Source organism: Abramis brama (assembly GCF_963993115.1).
Source record: "Abramis brama genome assembly, chromosome: 25".
In the NCBI taxonomy this organism is placed as follows: domain Eukaryota; kingdom Metazoa; phylum Chordata; class Actinopteri; order Cypriniformes; family Leuciscidae; genus Abramis; species Abramis brama.
Genome location: NC_139987.1, coordinates 17,230,528 through 17,252,666, shown reverse-complemented (window position 1 = coordinate 17,252,666; position 22,139 = coordinate 17,230,528). Strand labels below are relative to the sequence as shown.

Sequence of the window (22,139 nt, the reverse complement as noted above, 5' to 3'; positions counted from 1 at the left end):
CAGTAAAGACAGATCAAGTTATGTTCACAGTTTAACAGTGGCTGTTTTGACCAGATTTTGGGTGGTGTAGAGCAGGCCTGGTAGACCCACATGGAAGCTATAGTCCAGTAAGGAAAGTATATCCTTCATACCTCTTCATTATTTCCTTCCTGCCTCCTTCTCATGACTGTAAATGAATACCACATTATCCTCTATCATTACTCTTCATCTTTCTCCTCAAGTCATAGAACCAGTAGCTGAAAGCTGAACATGAAAAGTAAACATTTTTTCAACCCCTTGCACCTCACCTAGACAGGTGCCCGTCCTGAGGTAATGGTGTGTCCCTTACTTGACGGATGTGTTCTGATTAGGGTTGGTTGTACCATTGGAGGATGGGGTCAGAGTGGAGGAAGTTCATTGTAATTTGGCCGTTTTGATAATTGAGTAGCTCTTACCATTACTAGAGAGATGATTCAGAGCATCATTAGCGAAGTGAACTTCCTGAAGCCAATATAAACATTGCAATTAATTCTTCTTCTCTTTCCTCTTCTTGTTCCTTTTCTCTTTCGTCTCTATGTCATTGTGACTCCCTGTTATTTCCTGTCTTGCAACTTTCTTTTGCTGGTTATACAGTGGCCCCAAAAAGTATTAAGTAACTTTTGACACTAAAATCATACTTGAGATGTGCGAATTTCATTTTATTCGATAAATTTAAATATCAAACCAAGTGACATCAGCACACAAATGTCATCAGAGCTTGATTTTTGTAGCTATTTTTTTTTCAGTAACTTTTAACCAAATGGTCTGACTTGGTTTGTTTTAGTGGATGTATGAACACACAGGTTTCCTAGTATATTATATGTACATATGTATTAATTTTATATAATGATATAATAATAATAATAATTATTACTATAATTTATATTTATTTATATTCATATATTGAAATTATTTTATTATTATTTATTATTATTATTATTATTATTATTATGGTTATAATAGTAATAATATACTTAATAATAATGTATTAAATAATATCAATGTAGATAAATAAATAAATATGATTTTTAATGTATTATATAATAAGATATGAGTAAATAAAAATAAAGATTAATCATTTATTATTATTATTATTATTATATTATTATTTTACTGATAATAATACAAATAATATACAGTGAGGAAAATAAGTATTTTAACACCCTGCTATTTTGCAAGTTCTCCCACTTGGAAATCATGGAGGGGTCTGAAATTGTCATCGTAGGTGCATGTCCACTGTGAGAGACATAATCTAAAGAAAAAAATCCAGAAATCACAATATATGATTTTTTAACTATTTATTTGTATGATACAGCTGCAAATAAGTATTTGAACACCTGTCTATCAGCTAGAATTCTGACCCTCAAAGACCTGTTAGTCTGCCTTTAAAATGTCCACCTCCACTCCATTTATTATCCTAAATTAGATGCACCTGTTTGAGGTCGTTAGCTGCATAAAGACACCCGTCCACCCCATACAATCAGTAAGAATCCAACTACTAACATGGCCAAGACCAAAGAGCTGTCCAAAGACACTAGAGACAAAATTGTACACCTCCACAAGGCTGGAAAGGGCTACGGGGAAATTGCCAAGCAGCTTGGTGAAAAAAGGTCCACTGTTGGAGCAATCATTAGAAAATGGAAGAAGCTAAACATGACTGTCAATCTCCCTCGGACTGGGGCTCCATGCAAGATCTCACCTCGTGGGGTCTCAATGATCCTAAGAAAGATGAGAAATCAGCCCAGAACTACACGGGAGGAGCTGGTCAATGACCTGAAAAGAGCTGGGACCACCGTTTCCAAGGTTACTGTTGGTAATACACTAAGACGTCATGGTTTGAAATCATGCATGGCACGGAAGGTTCCCCTGCTTAGACCAGCACATGTCAAGGCCCGTCTTAAGTTTGCCAATGACCATTTGGATGATCCAGAGGAGTCATGGGAGAAAGTCATGTGGTCAGATGAGACCAAAATAGAACTTTTTGGTCATAATTCCACTAAACGTGTTTGGAGGAAGAAGAATGATGAGTACCATCCCAAGAACACCATCCCTACTGTGAAGCATGGGGGTGGTAGCATCATGCTTTGGGGGTGTTTTTCTGCACATGGGACAGGGCAACTGCACTGTATTAAGGAGAGGATGACCGGGGCCATGTATTGCGAGATTTTGGGGAACAATGTCCTTCCCTCAGTTAGAGCATTGAAGATGGGTCGAGGCTGGGTCTTCCAACATGACAATGACCCGAAGCACACAGCCAGGATACCCAAGGAGTGGCTCTGTAAGAAGCATATCAAGGTTCTGGCATGGCCTAGCCAGTCTCCAGACCTAAACCCAATAGAGAATCTTTGGAGGGAGCTCAAACTCTGTGTTTCTCAGCGACAGCCCAGAAACCTGACTGATCTAGAGAAGATCTGTGTGGAGGAGTGGGCCAAAATCCCTCCTGCATTGTGTGCAAACCTGGTGAAAAACTACAGGAAACGTTTGACCTCTGTAATTGCAAACAAAGGCTACTGTACCAAATATTAACATTGATTTTCTCAGGTGTTCAAATACTTATTTGCAGCTGTATCATACAAATAAATAGTTAAAAAAATCATACATTGTGATTTCTGGATTTTTTTTTTTTTAGATTATGTCTCTCACAGTGGACATGCACCTACGATGACAATTTCAGACCCCTCCATGATTTCTAAGTGGGAGAACTTGCAAAATAGCAGGGTGTTCAAATACTTATTTTCCTCACTGTATGTCTGTTTACACTTAATCTAAATATGGAGTGAAAGATCTTGAAGTTCTGTGTTTGTTCTTCAACAGAGAGCTGTTTCTGAAGTCTAATGCCCAGCTCACCTTCCGCTGTCGTCAGCTTATATCAGAGCTTTCCTACATTTATCCCATTGATGTGGTGAGTGTTTAACTCCACACACAAACAATGTGTTCTCATGTCGTGCTGATAGCTGGAGCGTGTGGCATGCTGGGAATATTACGGTCTGGGTCTTTGCGGACTGGCTTTCCGTTACTGGCTTTTAACAAGTTTTGGTTTCTCACCATTTCAGGATGACCTAGAACTACTGTTCAGTGTGTACGCTGCCTGGTACCCACAGAGTCCCGCTGCCAGTCAAATCAGTTTACAAAATAAAGCCACTGAAAATGAGCAGAAAACCACATTCAGACCAAACTATCCTCTGCCAAGCTTTTTCAGTCGATGTATGAAGGATTTGATTTATCGGCTGCTCATGCTGTTCCAGAATGCTGTGCTCACAACTGCTTTTCTGCTGTTTTCTTTTTCTGTTTGCAGAACAATCAGAACGATTATGTGATTTGTGGTGTTAAACTGCCCAATTCTGAAGACTTTCAAGGTAAGTTTTGATTTGGCAATTGAATATACCTGAGAAACATTTGAATTGGGTATCCTGAGTTGTGACAGACTGATTTACTAATTAACCAATTAATTGGGCAATATTTTTTCTTTTTGTTACTATATATTTTTTAGTGTTTGCTCTCACTTGAGTCAAAAAAATCTTCAAACAGATCGACAAAGCTCACATTTTCCGTTCTCAAATATATTGAGTGAATTTTGAATAATGTTATTAAATCCCTAACGTTAATTAGGAAGCTTCAGTAAGTTGTGCTGTGGACATGGATGAAGTGTCAAATCATGCTACGGTTTTTAGGACTTTTTTGTGGTTTTATATTTCCAAGCATTTAGACTTGGCATTTGTGCTTGGTGGACGATAAAATGAGTTCAGAATTGTGTTCACACTTGTTGTTTGGTTCACTTAGCTCTTTCAGTCTGGATTGAAAAAGAAAATGATATATTTAGTCCTGGTTCGCTTAGCAGTCACACTGTCATTCTTAACAACGTTTTAAACGAACCAAACCTGCCAAGTGTGAACACACCCTTACATCAGAGGAGGAAACTGAGCCAAGCTGTTTAATCAGTTTATATTTGGCCATTTTGAAATTATGATCGTGCCCGCTTGGTCAATTAACATACAGTGTTAACTGTCCAAAATATGCTGATATAGCTCATATCAGTAATTTCAGTCGCTTTTGAGTGAATTTCGAGAAACTTCCCATGAATTTTGGGGGTTTAAATGTCTCATTTGATGTCATTAAATTGTATTACAGTATATCATGCATTAAAAAAGTCAGAAACATTTGTCAGATTTATTTGCATTGTCAACTCTGGTCCACTGTCACTCTCTGAATTAAATCAGTTCAGAATCAGATACAGCAAATCTAGACTCATCTGGCGAGGAGCTTTTGAATCCCCAGTCAGTTCTGCTTCACTGGCTGTAATTCTCTGGATTTCTGCGTTTCTTCAGTCTGGCTGTAGATCACAGGCTCCAGGCCATCAATCAATCATCCTCCTCTGTTCTGATCAATGAAGCCCTGTGTCCATGGAACCCTTCAACTTGTGGTTAAGAGTGAGCTCACTCTAGTCAGTTATTCACACAGCAAGAACCGTGGTCGGACCTTCTGACTTCTCGCATTATATGAGAGAAAAGGATTTTATTAGGGCATTCATCTCCCAGTTCCCTATAGTTAGGCATTTGGGGTTTTTAATAAGGAGAATGAATTGTGTGTGATGGGTACAAGTGATGTCCTTTGTTGTGCTGGCTGTGGGGAGAGTTATTCATCTCATTTCCCATGTGTCCTTTAGGCAGCACTGTATGTGTCGCAGAGAATCAGGTTTGGCTTTTTTCAGGCAAGGGAGGCATGACTTCAAAAGAACAGAGGTTAATGGAAGCCAGGTTGAACCGCGCACGCAACAAAACGCATATTCACATACATGCATGTACAGTCCTTCACATATGTGGCTTTTGCTTGTCAGTTTTCTCATTCATGCATTTTGAAAGCACAAAATGACAACTTGTATGCATATACAACTTATTTCTTATACAAAATAAGTCTCACACAGCTTTTCATAAGTGATATGGTCTGTGTCCACAGCACATTGTTTTCATCTGCAAATGCGTGGCTGTTCTAGCCTGGAATCTTTCTGTAAGCTGAAATGTAGTGTGTACAATGGAGCATGTGTAGTTTAACGGGTGTTCTGGGAAATGTAGTTTGGATGCATGTTTATGATAAAGCAGAAGTGTGTGTGTGTGTTAGGAAAAAAAGCTTTATGCATTTTTTTCTTAACACGTAATTACTAGTTGACCTGTTGTCCTTTTAGTTGCTTAGCAACTAAATATTTTTTGCTTGGCATTTGGGCTTTTTATTTGAATTTGCTAGAAATGCCCCAAAAGGTTGCTGTTCAGACTGAAATGGGGCCATCAGAGTGATTTAGATTGCATATAATTATTTAGGAAATGCACACGTTGGAGTGTGATTATACACATTTAAAGACAGCACACTAACATTAAGCCGATCCTTGTTTTCAGAGTAGCTTTTAGCCTCTGGTGATGCCTTTGACCCCATCAGGAAAGGGCATCGCTGAGGTGAACTGAACTTTTGCATGGTATTAGGTTATTATGCAGCTCCCTATTACTCAAGGGCCCTAAGGAGACAAAATGAATGGCCTTCATCAGCTTCCATCAACTTAACAAATGGCCTCTGATTTACAACTTCGGATTGGAGTGAATTAACTTCAATTGTTGTGACTCATCCTTTAAACCAGAATGTACAACTTTTGACCTCAACTGAAATGAAGGTTGTAGCACTGTATAAATATATAATAAATAAATAATAAAATACAAATATTTTTTGCATAGTGACATTTATTTAATGCCCTCTTAAAAAATGTCTAAAATGTATTATATTAATTATTAGACACTATAATTAGGCCCCCATGTTATTGCAATATATATATATATATATATATATATATATATATATATATATATATTCAAATATTTAGAATTGTAATTGTTTGTTGTAGTGAATTAATATTTTGTTTTGCATATTTTATTATAAAAGCTCTATAATAAAAATACATTTGTAATGCAGAGGGATATGGGTGGGAAATGTTGCAATGCAGAAAAATCTTAATGGTTCTAAAACAGGTATTTCATTCCTTTTTGATTCTGGTTGAATATGACCGGGAGCTTACTTTGAGATTCACTCGTTTACTGTCTTCTTTGAGTTTTATTTGCACTTAATTTTTCTTTTATTTGAACAATTTTTCTAACAAATTTACCAATGTTTCTTCTGTGTTTTTCACTGCAGCAAAGGATGATGGGAGTATTGCAGTGGCTCTGGGTTACACGGCACACCTGGTGCTGATGATGTCGTTCTTCCTGCAGATTCCGCTCAGGTATCCAGTCATCCACAAGGGTTCCCGTTCCACCATCAAAGACACCATCACCGACAAACTCACAGAGAAGGAGCGAGAGTAAGAATGTTTTTTGGGATTCTTTGTGTTGTATTGCTCACTGATTATTTGGACTATGTTTTTCAAAAGTCTGTAAATCTTTTTTTCCCTACTTTTTATTAACAGTTTTAAGCAGAAAACAAACCAATTGATTTATCTTATGCATTACACTCTAAAGACTTAGAGAGGGATATTTAGGCATCTTTTTGCACCTGCGCTTCATGCTGTGCGTAATTTGTACACCTGTCTGGTTCAGTATGTGTGTTCAGGGGTGGTTTAAGGCCCATCTTGAATTAAACGCTACTTAAACGCCACAGGATTCTGACTTTCATGTTCCAGCCATGAGCCCCTTGCCTCCCTTTCATCCATTCCTCTTTAAGTCTATTTTCTTTCATCTTTTTCTCTTATCCTCCTTCCCTGTAGATTTACAGTCTGTTGCAGCATGGGAGATAAATAGCATCCTCGAAATAGGGTCTCTTGCTTGCTTAAGTTTTTGTATAATATATTTGCATATCTTACTAATTGACACATTTTGTCAGAAGTGGCAGAAGTGCTCCACTTATGGAAATTGAAATAGATGTATAGCTTTTTAAAGATTCTTCAGTATTTTTTTATAGTATTTTAGTTGTTTGTACTGTTTTACTTTTAAGAAAAGTGCCTTTTGCCACGTTTATTGATTGTAAAAAGAGGGCAGGAAGCGATAGGGAATTATTAAGGGCTGCAACTAACGATTATTTTGATAATCGATTAACATATTGATTCTTTTTTTTCGATTAGTCAATTAATCCATTGATTATTTTCTAATAAATAATAACCGTAACTTCTGCCATTTAATCTTTTCAATGTTTTATTCAAACATTTTCTCATATAATATTTACCAACATGAAAAATGAAGTGCCAAGAATTCAAAGTCATCTATCAATGTGATGCGTCCTAGACTTGTTGCAAACCAGACTCAAACTTGTGTTGTCTGAATGAGCACCACAACTCAACGTGTTGGCACCTACCACTAGGCCATGGCTTTGACTTTTTTCTTCTTCTTGTAATGACTACATCATGATGGCATTTTCATTAACCCATGAGTCATAGGTGCATTGATGTTATTTGGAGATAGCAATATGACTGTGTTAATGCTTGTAAGGTTCATTCTATTCCTCCAAGTCTGTTGGTAAACAGTTTTACTTTTGATATCCATCTTAAGTCCATGTTTATAACTCTAGTGGCTAGAGTAACATTTCATCATATAATGAGATTTTACGCAACTTTTGAAGCCTCCCCCATGAATGCAGTCTTGTCCCCCTAATCTTCATAGTTTCATGTTAAATTGCATCCTCAGGGTGTGATGTGTCCCTACCGTGTCTTAAGATACTTGTAATTTGACTTTTTGTGTGCATGCTATGCTGTGTTTGCCATGGAGACGGATACATACTCTTCAGGCTTGGCCTTTGGGGTCCGAAGACCCTGGCATTTGAATGCCAGAATGTGTGGGCACTGCAATTACGGCGCCGGCTACCCTGTTGAAATTATTGTTTTTCTGTGTTTTGGTGCCGTAACTAAGCATGAGCGATCCAAGAAGCGAGGCTGCTGGTGTGTGCTGATTACATGTCTGTGGTGCACATGCCCAGAGAGGTATCGCATTCCTGCATTCCGCACATGGCGAAAAGCCCCTTAATGAAACTCGCAATAAAATTGGATTGTTATAATCAGATGGGCCCCCTTTTGAGTGACGGGTCGAGATGCCTTTCTCTGCGTTTGATGTAGGATTAATGGCTGATTTCAACAGCTTATAAATGAGGAGGAAGAAGATGAAGAGGTGAGAGAGAGGGGGCAGAAAGAATAATCCTGGATTGTGCCAGCTCTTTTCCTCTTCTACTCACGCTGAAGTACTCGGAAATGACTCATGAAACACAATAATTGCATGACTTGATTGATTTTTTTTTCAACTTTCATTTTTAATTTTGATTTGCTACGATGGCATTTGGCAGGCATTTTTATCCAATGTTACTTACCATTGCATTCATGGTATATAAAAAAAAAAAAAAAAAGTGTATGCCCTCCCTGGAAACCTAACCCATGATGTTGTCATTTTTAGCGTCATGCTGTATTGTTTGTGCTACAGGAACCTTGCGGTCCGATTGGGACGCTTTTGAAAAACAGGTGATGCAACACAATGACAACAGTGAGACGCAATGTACCACCAAAGATATCTATCTAATAATAATAATAATAGTAATAATATTAATAATACAGTACCTTTTAAAAGTTTGGTGTTAGTAAGATTTAAAGAAATACTTTTATTCAGCAAGGATGCATTAAATAAAAAAAATAATGTGAGTGTAAAGACATTTATAATGTTACAAAAGATTTCTATTTTAAATAATTGACGTTCTTTTGAAGTTTGTTCGTCAAATATTCCTGTAAGAAATGCATCACAGTTTCCACAAAAAACATTAAAGCAGCACAACTGTTTTTAATCAGCATATTAGAATGATTTTTCTGAAGGATCATGTGACACTGAAGACTGGAGTAATGATTCTGAAATTTCAGCTTTGCCATCATAGGAATAAATTAAATTTTTACATGTATTATTAGAAAACAATTACTTTAAACTGTAATAATATTTCACAACATTACTGTTTACTGCATTTTTGACCTTTTGATTTTTTTCCACAAATCTTACAAAAAATCTTACAAAAAATCTGTTTAGAAATAGATTTTCTAATCACATCTAATTTAGAGTGTTAGCTTAAACTACACATCATTTGATCATAAATGCAACTAAAAGCTTGCTACTTTTTTGAAAGCAGCTCAACTTTTAGGCTACTAAAAATGTAGTTAAAGGAATAGTTGACCCCCAAAACAAGCATTCTGTCATCATTTATGTAACCTCACATTGTTGAAAACTGTATGACGTTTCTTTAAAAATATTTCTTGTGTTGGAGGTAAGAAAGACATTCAGGTTTGGAACGACATGAGGGTGATTTAAATGATTGCTGAATTTTCATTTCTGGGTGAACTATCCCTTTAAACTAATAGTGTCACTAATTTTAGTTAGCTAGAACCTTGACTCTGCTACATAGACCAAATATTTAAAAAGAGCCCAAAATAGCATTTGATTTATCTGTCAAGTCCTCCAGCAGTAGAAATGACCACATCCCTTTAGCTGCGGCTGGCTCAGATTAGGCCTTGCACATTTCCCATTTTCAGTTATGTCTAGCGCGCACGTCCCCCACAAAGCTTTCCGATTTGTTGCGTTCAACATTGATGTAAAGATCTCTAGATGTTCTGTGATTTTCAGCCACATGAATGTAACACAATAGTCCGTCTTTCTGCGGAGCGCCAGTGAAGTAGAAGCTTTAACAAAGTTCACAGACAGTACATTCGTCCGCCCACCTCCCCTTTCTGCCAGTCACAGCGACTCCCTGGAGACAGCGCTGTTATGAAAGTCAAACAACAATCAGGACACACTTTTCCTGACCCTTAGAATGTGTGTTTGTGAATGTACGCTTGTTTGTGTGAGGGCCGGCCAGCACACGGCCATTAGCAGCAGCTGAGCAGGGGGTGAAGCCGCTCAGCTGTTTAAACTGCCCCATGTATGTGTGTTTGCAGATGAATCAGGTGCCGTTGAGAAGATGAAGGTCTAACCCTTCAGAAGTCGGACTCCAAAGCTCATTTAGGTATGAGTTACAAGGAGAAGGAGAACAGAGGGACCTATGTGGCCCTCGTAATTAACTCTGCACGAGCCGGGCCTGCACCAGATCCTATTATACACACTCCTACCTTGACCCTGTGACCTCCACACACCATAACTTACAGCAATATGAGCTGTAATCAGCCCCAAAGTGTCATTGTTTAACATTGTGTCAGCCTTACGCTTGACAAATGCTTTTTAAATCATCTTCTCTTATCTCTCTCATGGCCTGTTGGGTCTGGCATTCATATGTCTATCTCTCTGTCGTAGCAGGGTCTTGGGTTTGTATAGTGTGTATTCTCTGAGCTGCAGTCTAGGCAGCTCGTTAATCTCCTCCAGTTTGGGAAGAAGCACCGGATTTCTTTGTAACCTGTGCTCTACAGCCAAACAGTGTGAATCAAGCTGTCATTTTTTAGCTCTAAGACGCAAGTAGTCATTTAACAGATACTTTTATCCAAAGCAACTTCAAGTACACTTATTACAGGTTTTCACTCAACACAGGGGTAGGCAAAATTCAGAATTGAAGATTTGGCTCCCTTTCAACTCATGAATGTGTGTTTGAAAGGTATTGATCACCTCAACCCCCTCCCCCCCCATTGCAAATCAGGTTTATTTGCAAAATTTACAGACTTTCAGCTGTTTTCAATGAACAAATCAAACAAAAGTAATTGAAATAGCTCAACTCAACAAAGTTGTTTTTCCAAATCCAACTGAAAATGCAACTTTTATGACGTCTGCAGTCTCAAAATTATTCAACCTCCTGAATAGAATACCTCACAACAGATAAATTCTGTAAAACAGGTGTTGTCTCAAGCACACCTGATGCAACTGATCAAGGGTTTCATTAGTTGCACCAGGTGTGCTTAAGCTAGAACGCATGAAATATCTGAACTGGCTAGGTTAGTTGAGTGTCACGTTTGACTGCATTTTAGAAATATGTCAAAAGAATGGTCCAAAAAGTTAAGAGAAGATATAATCGCCTTTCACAAACAAGGAACAGGATACAAAAATATAGCAAAAGCACTAAATGTTCCTAGAGACACCGTTGGAAGCATAGTTTACAAGTTCAAAGTTAAAGAAACAGTGGTTACACTACCTAGACGGTGCAGAAAAAGGTAGCCATCAACGGCTGCAAACTGATTTCTGAGAGGGCAGGTTCAGAAAAAACCCTTGAGTGACTGCAAAAGATCTACAACAAGACTTGGTGACAATAGGTACTGAGGTTTCAGCTTGCACAGTAAAGGTCCTTTCACACTGGACGCGTTTCACATTTTGCACGAATAATTCGCGCAATGGTTTTATTTTTTGATCAGCTGTTTGTGTAATGAGTGCTTCCACACCGAACGCGAATGTGCTGCAGCGAAAAAACGACTTTTATTTTTTTCGCTTCGATGCCGATTTTTTTTTAACTTTTGCGGCAACAGAAAAGGCTTCAGCCAATCATATACTACAAGGACAATGAATTGAAAGACTGTGAGTTTTTTGTGTCATGGTTTTAGTTGTTGTATAGGTCCTGTGCTGTGCTGTGTAGGCTAGCAGGTTAAACTACATTTGGGATAGAAAGCTAACACTATTATCGTCAAAGATAGAGACAGAGACTGTGTTTACTTTGAAAATGTAATAAGATGTAGTGAGACTATTTAGGGCTGCTTTTAGTATACTATACATTATCTACAGTTTCTAGTCGAATGATTTTAATTTGTTACTTCGTGTGTTACATGTAATGTGTATCCACCTTATTCCTACGCCCCATGACGCTTTGCACGAATTATGGGTGTAACTTCCGTTAAGCTGTAAACAATCAGTGAAAAGGCTCGCTCTATGAACGCAATACGTTAAAAAGTGTCACAATGAGATGACATTAATCTACTCACCCTTCAACCATCGAACATTGAAAGGAAATTTAAAAGTGTAAAAGCATCAACAAGGTATTTCATCAGACCAAATAACCCCAAAAGCGCAAGTCTTTCCACAGCAATAACGGACGGGTTAAATATCACTTTATTAATATACTGTATATCTGTATTATGTAACTTGCCTTAATTAAAAATTGTTCATTAACTTCATCATAATGTGATACTATTTCAAAGTGATTTCCGTCAGTTTGACAGATTATAAATTGCATTTAACGTTACCTGTGACAACAAACCTGGAAAAAGAGATGAGGATTTGAGGCAAATAACGAGAGATTCTTTGTGCATTCCAGTGAAATATTAATGGAATATATCGTAGATTAAATTCGGGAGAACAGACCACAAATGTGCAGTATATGTTGTCCTTTTTCATACTTTTACAGCAGATTGCAAAGGGAAAAAAATAAAATAAGCATGAGGAAAAGAAAGCAGCGACTGAAAAGAGCTCTTGCCATAGATATTCTTGTTATAACATGTCACGTTAAAATACCAAGTATAACGTTATTCTCATGATGTCTGAAAATAAATCATGAAGGAAAATTGACAGCTCATCCAGTCATACTGACGGATCAGCTTTATTTGCAGGGCAACCTTATGATTTGAAATGATTTGTTTCAGCCTTTTTGAATGGAAGTTCCCCAAACCGGAAGTGCCACCCATAATTCAGAATGCAGTAAGGTCGTCAGGAATAAGGTGGATAGACATTACAAAACGCACTGTGTTTAGTTGAAGACGCAAAAAAAAAACCTGTGGAAAAACCTCAGGGACACCTATGTGAGAAAAAGGAGAGAGGAAAATGAAACTAAAAGTGGACATTAGCATACTCCCCTTCAGACTCTGTTCTTTAAGATTGGGTGCACCCAAAACCTTCTTTTCTGTCTTTTAAAGAAAATGAAAAGCTCGTCTTCACTGGATGATGATGATGATGATGAAGTGTCCATGTTTTCTCAGCTGTCGGCGTGAAAGTTTTGGAATGTTAAAGCTCTGAACGTCACGGACGTTGCAAATTCGTGTCGCGGCTGATGTGAATGGTTTTGACGCGAACTATTCACACGCAAACTATTCGCTTTTTCGTTTCGCTTTTTCGTTACGCGTCCGGTGTGAAAGGGCCTTAAGGCACATACTAAACGCATGCCAGAACTCCAAGACGTACACCACTACTGACCCAAAAGTGGCTCCAATTTGCTCAAAATCATATAAATATGACCCAGAAGTTTTGGGATTCTCTTCTGTGGAGCGATGAAACAAAACTGGAACTTTTCGGCCCTGTGGATCAGCGGTATATCTGGAGGAAGAAGAATGAAGCATATGCTGAAAAGAACTCTCTGTCTACAGTTAAGCATGGTGGTGGCTCTGTGATGCTCTGGGGCTGTTTTGCATCCTCTGGCACTGGAAACCTGCTGCGTGTGGATGGCAAGATGGATTCTTTTTTTTATATATCAGGAAATCCTTGGAGAAAACGTCATGCTGTCAGTGAGGAAGCTGAATTTGGGTGTCATTGGACCTTCCAACAGGACAATGATCCCAAGCATACCTCAAATTCCACCAAGGTTTGGTTGCAGAAAAATTCCTGAAGATTCTACAGTGGCCTTCAGTCACCTGACTTGAACCCCATAGAAAATCTCTGGTAGGCTTTGAAGAAGGCGGTTGCAGCACGCAAACCGTAGAATATTACTGAACTGGTGGCCATTGCTCATGAGGAATGGGCTAAGATTCATCAGAAACGCTGCTAGAAGCTGGTGTCTGTTTATACATCTCGTTTTCAGCAGGTCATAACAGCAAAAGGGTGTTCTACTAAGTACTAAAGATGCTTGCCATGAAGGGGATCAATAATTTTCAGACTGCAGAAGTCATTATAATTTGCATTTTCAGTTGAATTTGGGGAAACAACTTGAAACATTTGTTGTGTTTAGCTATTTTATTTTCTTCATTGCAAACAGCTTAAAGTCTGTACATTTTCCCAATAAACCTGATTTTGAATACTGCACAATCATAGATTTCTTCTTGTCAGGGTCAAACCTATAACCTTTTGGTTACCAGATCACATTTCTTGCTATTGTGCATAATGGTACCATTACTGTTCCCACAATCTGTACATCATCTTACTTCAGCTTCATTCAGCCGCCTCCTAGGTGTCAGTGAGGTGGCCCATAAGCTGGAACAACCTCTGACCTCACCTCCCTCACATTGTTTAGGGCTTCATCCGATCACCCAGCGTGTGTATATACAGATTTAAATGATGTGGCCACCCCAGGCCAAGATTTACCCATCTGATGATAAAGCTGTCAGGACAGTAATTGTGAATAAAGATGAGTGAAGTGTGAGTATTTTGGTGATAATCACTAGTCATTTGTCACTGAAGCACAATCAAAGAGCCAAAAATCTTCCTTAAGCAGATGAATTTGACATTTGATGAATCATGGAGTTGGTTAGCTGGGCTCAAATTAAGAATTATTGTGTAATTTTCCATAAGCGGTCACTGTTGACCTGTTTCTGTATGACTAGGCTTAACCGACCCATTATAAATGAGATGTTGGAGAGATGTTATTGAGAATTTGACTTGTGTTTCTGTGCATTCACTTACTGAAATGATAATGTTATCTTCAGAGCTTTACAGTTGATATCAACATGCTTGAATTTCCAGCCTACTGTGTACATAAATTGAGATCTAGAATTGTCAGGCCAAATTCCCAGTGTCATAACTGTGAAGCATTTGGAGATCTTGTTTTTCTATACTGTTACTTTTTGAAATGATAATGGCTCTGTTTCAAACCCTAGTGAGCCGAATAGCTAGACATGTTAGGGTGTCTCGTGTTCCAAACGCAAATGTTGTTCATATTGTAAGCAACGAAATAATGCTTCCTAATTTTTGACTCATTTTATGGCAGCATCACATTTATCCTTTACAGATAATTATCACTGCAAGTGTGAGGGAAAGTTCTTTTCATCAAAGATTATGAGGGCAGATACATAAAAAATAAAAAATAAATGATGTGCACGAATAAATTATTTATAATAAAGTTGCAATATTTGATTAAAAAACAAGAATTGTCAATTTTGATTTTATGGTGACTTTAACAATAAACTCTGTGTTAACGCCAAAGTAATTACCGAGTGTAACATCATGTGAATTTGCGTGGCATGCTTGAGTGATTGTTAACAGAGTTGGTTCCATTAAGGTTCCATTTTGGCTATGATGCTACCTATGTAGACAGTAGACGGAGAGGCAGCTCACTAGGTTTTGGAACAGCCAGTATTTTCTTGTCATTTTTTTTCACCAGTATATGGTTATATAGCACTGTATGCCTCATTAGCTGTAATAGTGTAACTCAGTGTCAGGCCACATTCCAATGTCACATTCTGAGTCATTTCCGTGTTTATTTGATTTTACAGGTTCTTAAATTGTACAGGACTCATCCATTAAACCTGAACATTCACTGTAATATGACCCACCAGTCTCGTAATTGAAATCTGACGAATCCCCATTCGGCCATAAAACCATAATTTTCGACATACAACCTTCTTTGCTTCTTGTTAAAGCTTTTTTCCCCACTACTTTTACTTATTTAGCCAAAATTCCTATCTAAAATGACTTGAAATGCACTAATTGGACGGACAGAAATGGGATCTCAATAAATTTCCGGATCCAAGGTCAGTTCTACATGGTATTGAATGCGTAAACTTAAGGTTAGCAGCTCTGACCATTACGCTACCACCCTCCCAGACCATTGCTTTTTTCCGCTTTTCTTTCTCTGCATATTAGAGCAATTGTCTCCCAGTGAGACAGTCTTGGAGTGCAGTCCTGCGGTTCCTTCCTTCTTTCTCCACCTGGGATGCCTCATCTGTGACCAAATGATGTGGTTCGGAGGTTGTTTTTTTGTTTTGTTTTTTTCTCCAGAAAAACAAGACCTGCACATATTTAATCTACTATCCCTTGGCCCTCCTCTTTCCTTAATGTAGCACTAAAAATACACACAATTGTTTTACCGTAACGTTCTTTGCAATCTTGGAAGCTTCTTTCAGCCCCCCGGATACATTCTTGAAATGCAATGGACTCTAACAACACGTTGCACCCACATTTCTTCACTTCTAGCCCATCACGCCACGGCTGATTGCCGCAGAGCTCGGAGAGGCCGGGAGATGCGATCCAGATGTACTCTGGGTGATGGAGTCCAGAGATTGGCCCATTAAACCCAAGCCCCCCTCTCATATTGGCTTTTATGGGGAACTGTATGATGGCGCTGTCCACATTTTCAGAAGGACTTTATGACAAGCATAAAAATGGAAGTAGGGATTGACACATCGCTCCATGAGTTGAGGAGTTGCCAGCTTGGGCTCCCAGACCAGAGAGGGCGGCCATGAGAAACAGTGAGCTCAAAGGAAAGGAAAATTATTAAAGGATCCTTTGATGATGCCTGCTAAGATGGCCTGTACTTCCTTTTTGGGGTTGGCTGGTTGTATATTATTTCCATCTTTGAAAGGATCACAGCTCAGTTCCTCCTTGTCTGAATGCATTTCTTGAGACACATCAAAAATTTAAACCATTCCAATCAAACCATTGAATTTTTTTATTTAGCAGTGTGATTCATAACATAATGACTTCTTCAAGGGCTGATATCATTTAAAGACAGTGGAAAGACTCGTCAGTCTTTTATTTGGCCCTCAGGGACGAAGTCCGGGTCTGCCAGAATCAGTTTGATGGGACTGAAAGTTGATAAAAGGGCTCATCATAAAGACAGAAGACTGGACCCAGGCTGTACCCGGCAGCTGAATACATCATGCCTCTGGCTGTCTTCTCCTTGTTTCCATCCCTCTATCTTGAAAACGTTCTTGAGGTGTAGATCGTGCCATGTTTCCATTGTTCTTTAAATCATTCAATTCTTATTGATATCTTCAGGTCCAAATTGTCAAATATTTATATATATTGTCAAATATAACCATGTTTTGATTAGCCAGATCAAACTCGTATTTGTTGGGCTACCTGTTCTTGGAAATGTTTTGATTGTTCAGTTTATCTTTTCAAAATTGTCAACATTCTTGTTTGTTGAAAAGATGATCTTGTTGATCCAGTCTGGCAGATACGATCTTCATTATGTTACGTTCTTATTAGGGTTGCACAAAATATTGATACGAAATTGGTTATTGGCTAATTTATAATTTTATATACATCAATAAAAGATTTGATTTAATTTGTTTGAATATATTAATTATAATTAATTAATCTACAATATATATAACATTTTTACAATTAATAATTTTTACAACGGGCATGTATCAGTCATCGGCTTTAACATGAAAATAAATACTTTTGTTGAGCAGAATATTAATATCTATATATACATCTGAAATTGTTTTCTTTTTTGATTGACCAACACAACTTTAAAACATTTTTTTGTTTATTTAAAACTTTTTTGGTTGTTGCTATTCAGGTACATTTGACTGAGGGAATTTCCGTGCTCGTGCTGCAGTTTTCCAGACTTGCTACGATCTTCATTACGAAGCTTTATTCTTTGCGTCCGTCTGGCGTGCGACTGGCTTCGATGAGAGTTAAGGGAATTCTACAGCAGCCTGCTGTTTGGTGGGTGGTCGGAGCAGATCGTGCATGGGTCCAAGAACTGTTGAAAATCTTCCCAGCTACTCAGAATGACCTGCGCTAATGTATACTCGCCGCAAGCCACGGCACATGTTGCGCCTGCCTGTTTACACATCATAATTGATACTCCAAATGTACATAACCATGTCATCCTAACTCTGTTTCGTGCTGGTGCATACTCTCTCTCCATATTTATGTATTAACACGATTGCATGCACGTTTTCTCACAGTCCTTCGTTCTTTCCGGTGCGCACACTTGTTGCTTCTATCTCCTGCTTTTATGATCACACAAATATGCAACATACCTTTCAGCGTTCCCTCTCCACACATTGTCGTTTCATTCACCTGGGAAATATAGAACATTCCCCATAACTACAGAGTTTTTAATGCAGTTTCAATGTGGGGAATCATAAATCAATCCTGCTTCTTTTAAACAAACACCTGCCTCCAAACTGTCACAGCTAATGGCAGCACTTGCCGTATAAATCAACCATAGCTGTAACTCCCAATATCATAGAAACGATTACACTGAGCACCTGCCACACAATGCTATTTTAATGGGCCAGGCACAGCCTATAGCCCACGCTGTAAACGTTCTGATATTTTCGGGCTCTCTTTTAAAGTATGCGTGTGTCTTGAAAAGGTCTAAAAGGGATTTGTGGGTCACTTGCTCTGTCGTCTTAGTTTCTTTATGAGCTGGTGTAAGAGAACAAGGTGCGTTTTCCCCCACAGCTGTTTAATTAAGACCAGAAACGGGGCCGGAGAACTGGAAGGGAACACTTTTTACTGTATGCTATAGGTATTTATTATGCTATGCATCTGAACTTCCTCATAGATGCCATTTACTGAGTCAAACATCTCTATATCTGGTGCTTGTGTAATGTTAGTTTGAATAATAACATTTCAGACATATTTTCAATCAGAGCGGGAATAAACAAACTGTAGTGTAAATTACGGTGGCCCTGATAGTATTTGGACACACTAGATGGCACAAGCACACTTTTAAAGCAAAACATGTCACAAAAATATTTGTGGGAACTTGATTTGATGATAACTGACTTCACACATTGACTGAAAATCACTCCAGGACCAGTTTTTTTAAGCCACTGGCTGCTTCTAGGAGGTCAAAGTTCATTTAGAGGATAATATGGTAGATATGGTACCCTACGCCCAAGAAAAACCTCTCATCAATATAACCAGTCTCTACTCCTTTTCTTTCAAGGTTAAGTTTTTTTTTTACTATATTTTTGCAACAAAGGATATTTAGATGTACTTTAGAATGAAGTTGATATCATTTTTGTGAATAGGCGATAAATCAGTGGGAGGTGAGTTAGTCCGTTGAGTCTACTTTAGATTGGTCAAGTCTTGGCTGAGCACCATTACTTTGTCATAGAGCGGTTATACAGAACAAAGAGCTTATGTGCTAATATGAGGTCATGATTCTGAGGTGGTGCACACAAAACCTTTTTGTAATCGTACATGCCCATCTCGTCTCTTTTTCTGCTCTTGTGTAGTTAATTGATAACATCTCACTCATTCTCCGTAACTCAGGGAGAGAGAGAAAGAAAGAAAAGATGGAAGCAGTCAGAAGGAAAACGAATGAGAATGTGTGTCACTGTCATGTTCAATTATCTAAGCTCTTTTTTTATAAAGTATCATTCCAGATCAAACTTTAGAAAGAAATTTAGGCAAATCTGGAAACATGGAGAATTGTTCTTGCATGTGTTTTGCCCTATCACAAACATTTACTGGAAAAGTACAGCTCTGCTACTGGTGACCCTGTTTGTTTGAGGCGGGACAATGATGAAATTAGAGTTGCTACATTAATATTAGGATAATAGAGGTTTTTCACCAGAATTGCAAGGTTCTGGATGGGACAAATTGGCTCCACAGCACCCCAAAACATAAAGTTTTCTCCTGCCACCTCCAAGTATTAAATATGCGTTAAAATGTTAAATGATCAAATCACCCAATTTTAAGCAGTTTCTTAACATTACATAAAATGATTTAACATGTTTTTTTATATATATATTTAAAACAACATTAAGAGATTAAACTTGTTTTCACAACTTGAATACATTTTTATTTTAAGCAATTTTAAGCAAAATTATTGGGAACATTTTCTATGACGCTATAATATATAGATATAGAAATATGAGTGTGTAACTATTTAAATGTTTTAAATTGACTTTTCTTTTAAGATTTTAACATGTGTTTTCAAAACCAGTAAGATAATGTGCTACGATTATTTGATGGGCAGGTATCTTTCAGGTCATCTTTCGGTTCAAGCCTATGTTTTGCCCGGTTCTGAGAGAGGTTCACATATCCTTAACCAAGCACCAGCACTATTTTGGTGGACAACCAATATGGGTCACTTCCAAAACTGATATTCAGCTATATTCATGCATTTGTGATGGGGTGTGAGGTATCCTGCCACATAAGAGTGAACATTTCTCCCGCTCTCACTGTAATCCTCCACATTTCCAATAGCGATAAAAACACTTCTTATTTCCTCTCCATTTCTCTCTCTTTCTCTCTTGTTAACCCGAACACACTTTTTCACATGTAAGTACACACACATACTCGCTTCCTGCCCCCTGTTGCTCTGTTATAATATATTTGACTGGACATTCCCTTGAGGAATTCCTGGTGCTCTGTGAACCAGAGTCACAGCAGTATGATCTCACACACACACACCGGAGAACACTCATTAATCACTGTTAGGTGACGGTATGTGCACGCCTGCGTATGTTTGTGTGTGTGCGAGTGATTTTTGGCTGAGTTACTGTCGTTGTTTTTTATGGAATGTGGTAAGATGTGGCTTTTGAGGATATGATTGGGAACCAAGTGATTCCCAAGTGGTTCTTGCACAATGCGGACGGAATACTATACTGAAATACCCTGACAGAGTTTCTTGCACTTCTTATTTAGTTGCGGCACAAGACTTCTACGGAATCTACAGCAAGAAATATACATCGTGACCAGTGTAGTCCGATTCCCGAACGAATGACTCTAACAAACCAATTCTTTTTAGTGAATCAAATACATGTCCAAGTCCAACAAATGACTCTTATGATCCAGTTCTATTTAGTGAACCAACCCAGTGTAATCCAATTTCTGAAAGAATCCCTCTTCTTTTTCAGTGAATCAGAAACATACATCACAACCAGTTTTGTCTTATCACAGAATGAATTAATCTGATTGAGTCAAACACATTCAGTGCAACCAGTGTAGTCTTACTTGCGGTACTTATCGGTATTTCTGAATGTATCGTAAAATACGGTATTGCTAAAGGTAGTTTTAAATTATTAACAACTAACTGCTTTACATTTATTGCTGTTTTGTTGCCTCCTAGTGCAAATCCGCTTCTTATGAGGTTCTATGACTGTTGTCTTGGAAGGCAGCGAGGCAGTTCACTAGGTTTGGGTGAGGAATAAGTTGCAACACTGTACCTTGTTCTGCTCTTTTACACTCAAAAGTGACATGAATGGCATGTTGAAGTGTGTGCGTGTGTGTATGTTCAGTCCGTTGAGGGTTTTAAGTATGCACCTGCTTCAAGATTATGCCCCCCTGGGTCTTACGGGTCAGACAGGGAGTATGTGAGTGCGTGTGTATGTCTGTGAGAGACAGAATTGTTAAGACAGGAAGTGCAGGGTGGGGATTTCTGGGTCTGTCTCCACTCTTCCGCTATTAAAAGCACGAGTTCCAGGTGCGACTGACAAAAAGGCCTCACAGATTACAGAGGAACTTCCGGAAGATCACTCACACCTCTGGGTTGTAGGTGTCTGCCGCCCGTAGGCTAAAGTCTGTGACCCCAGGCCAGTTACAGTCCACGACTTCTCCTACTGTGCAGTTTTATGAAAATAAAATATGAATGACTCTACGTCGCACACGTTCACAATCGTGAGACTCTTATAAATGCATTCCTCAGGTATGAAGTCTTTAAAACTCACACGCTGTGTTTTAATAAGCCTGACAGCACTGTCACGGGAGCTTTGTGGTTGAAGTGGTCATGTTTTTGTTGATCACAGGTGGTTAAGCTGGAGGCTTTTCTGTCCTCTTCTTGTTCTGTCTCTCCTTCTCTCTTTCTCTCCTTCCCAGTAAGCTCTTAATAACAGGGCATTAATGTCGTACTCTGACATTACGGGGGCTGCAGTTATGTCAGGTGTTAGTGGAAGTAGCTTTGAGGAGGGTGCAGAATATTCACAAGTTGTCTTTCTGTCTGTTTGTTGAGCCTTTCCCATCCTATGTTTTTTTTTTTTTTCAGAGGGACTTTCCAACTGGGTTTTTTTAGGCCATATATTCCAAGAAAATTAATAGGATGTTCGGTTCAGGACGTATGCTTGTTTTTGAAACATGTCCATTGCTGCTAAACTGCTCCCATACACAAAAGAAATATATTTGAAATATATTTTCAGAATATATTTTAGTTAAATATATGTAAATATATTTTTTATTTTTTTGAAAATATATTTTAGTTAAATATGTGAATATATTTATATGTCAATATATTTACTAACAACATATATGTTCATATATGTTTTAACTTTTGCAAATTGTTATACTTGCATCATAAATATTGTGCATTTTTTCAATATTTAAATGACT

General features: G+C 38.2%; 1 protein-coding gene across 1 annotated transcript in view; it reads left to right on the top strand.

Moving 5' to 3' along the window:
• Window positions 1–22,139, top strand: part of uvrag (UV radiation resistance associated gene) — a 105,189-nt gene that overhangs the window by 43,153 nt on the left and 39,897 nt on the right. The window contains exons 10-12 of the mRNA XM_084105175.1: window positions 2,833–2,920; window positions 3,314–3,374; window positions 6,190–6,355. Coding sequence (XP_083961301.1) covers window positions 2,833–2,920; window positions 3,314–3,374; window positions 6,190–6,355 — 315 coding nt within the window. The remainder of the gene's footprint in view (window positions 1–2,832; window positions 2,921–3,313; window positions 3,375–6,189; window positions 6,356–22,139) is intronic.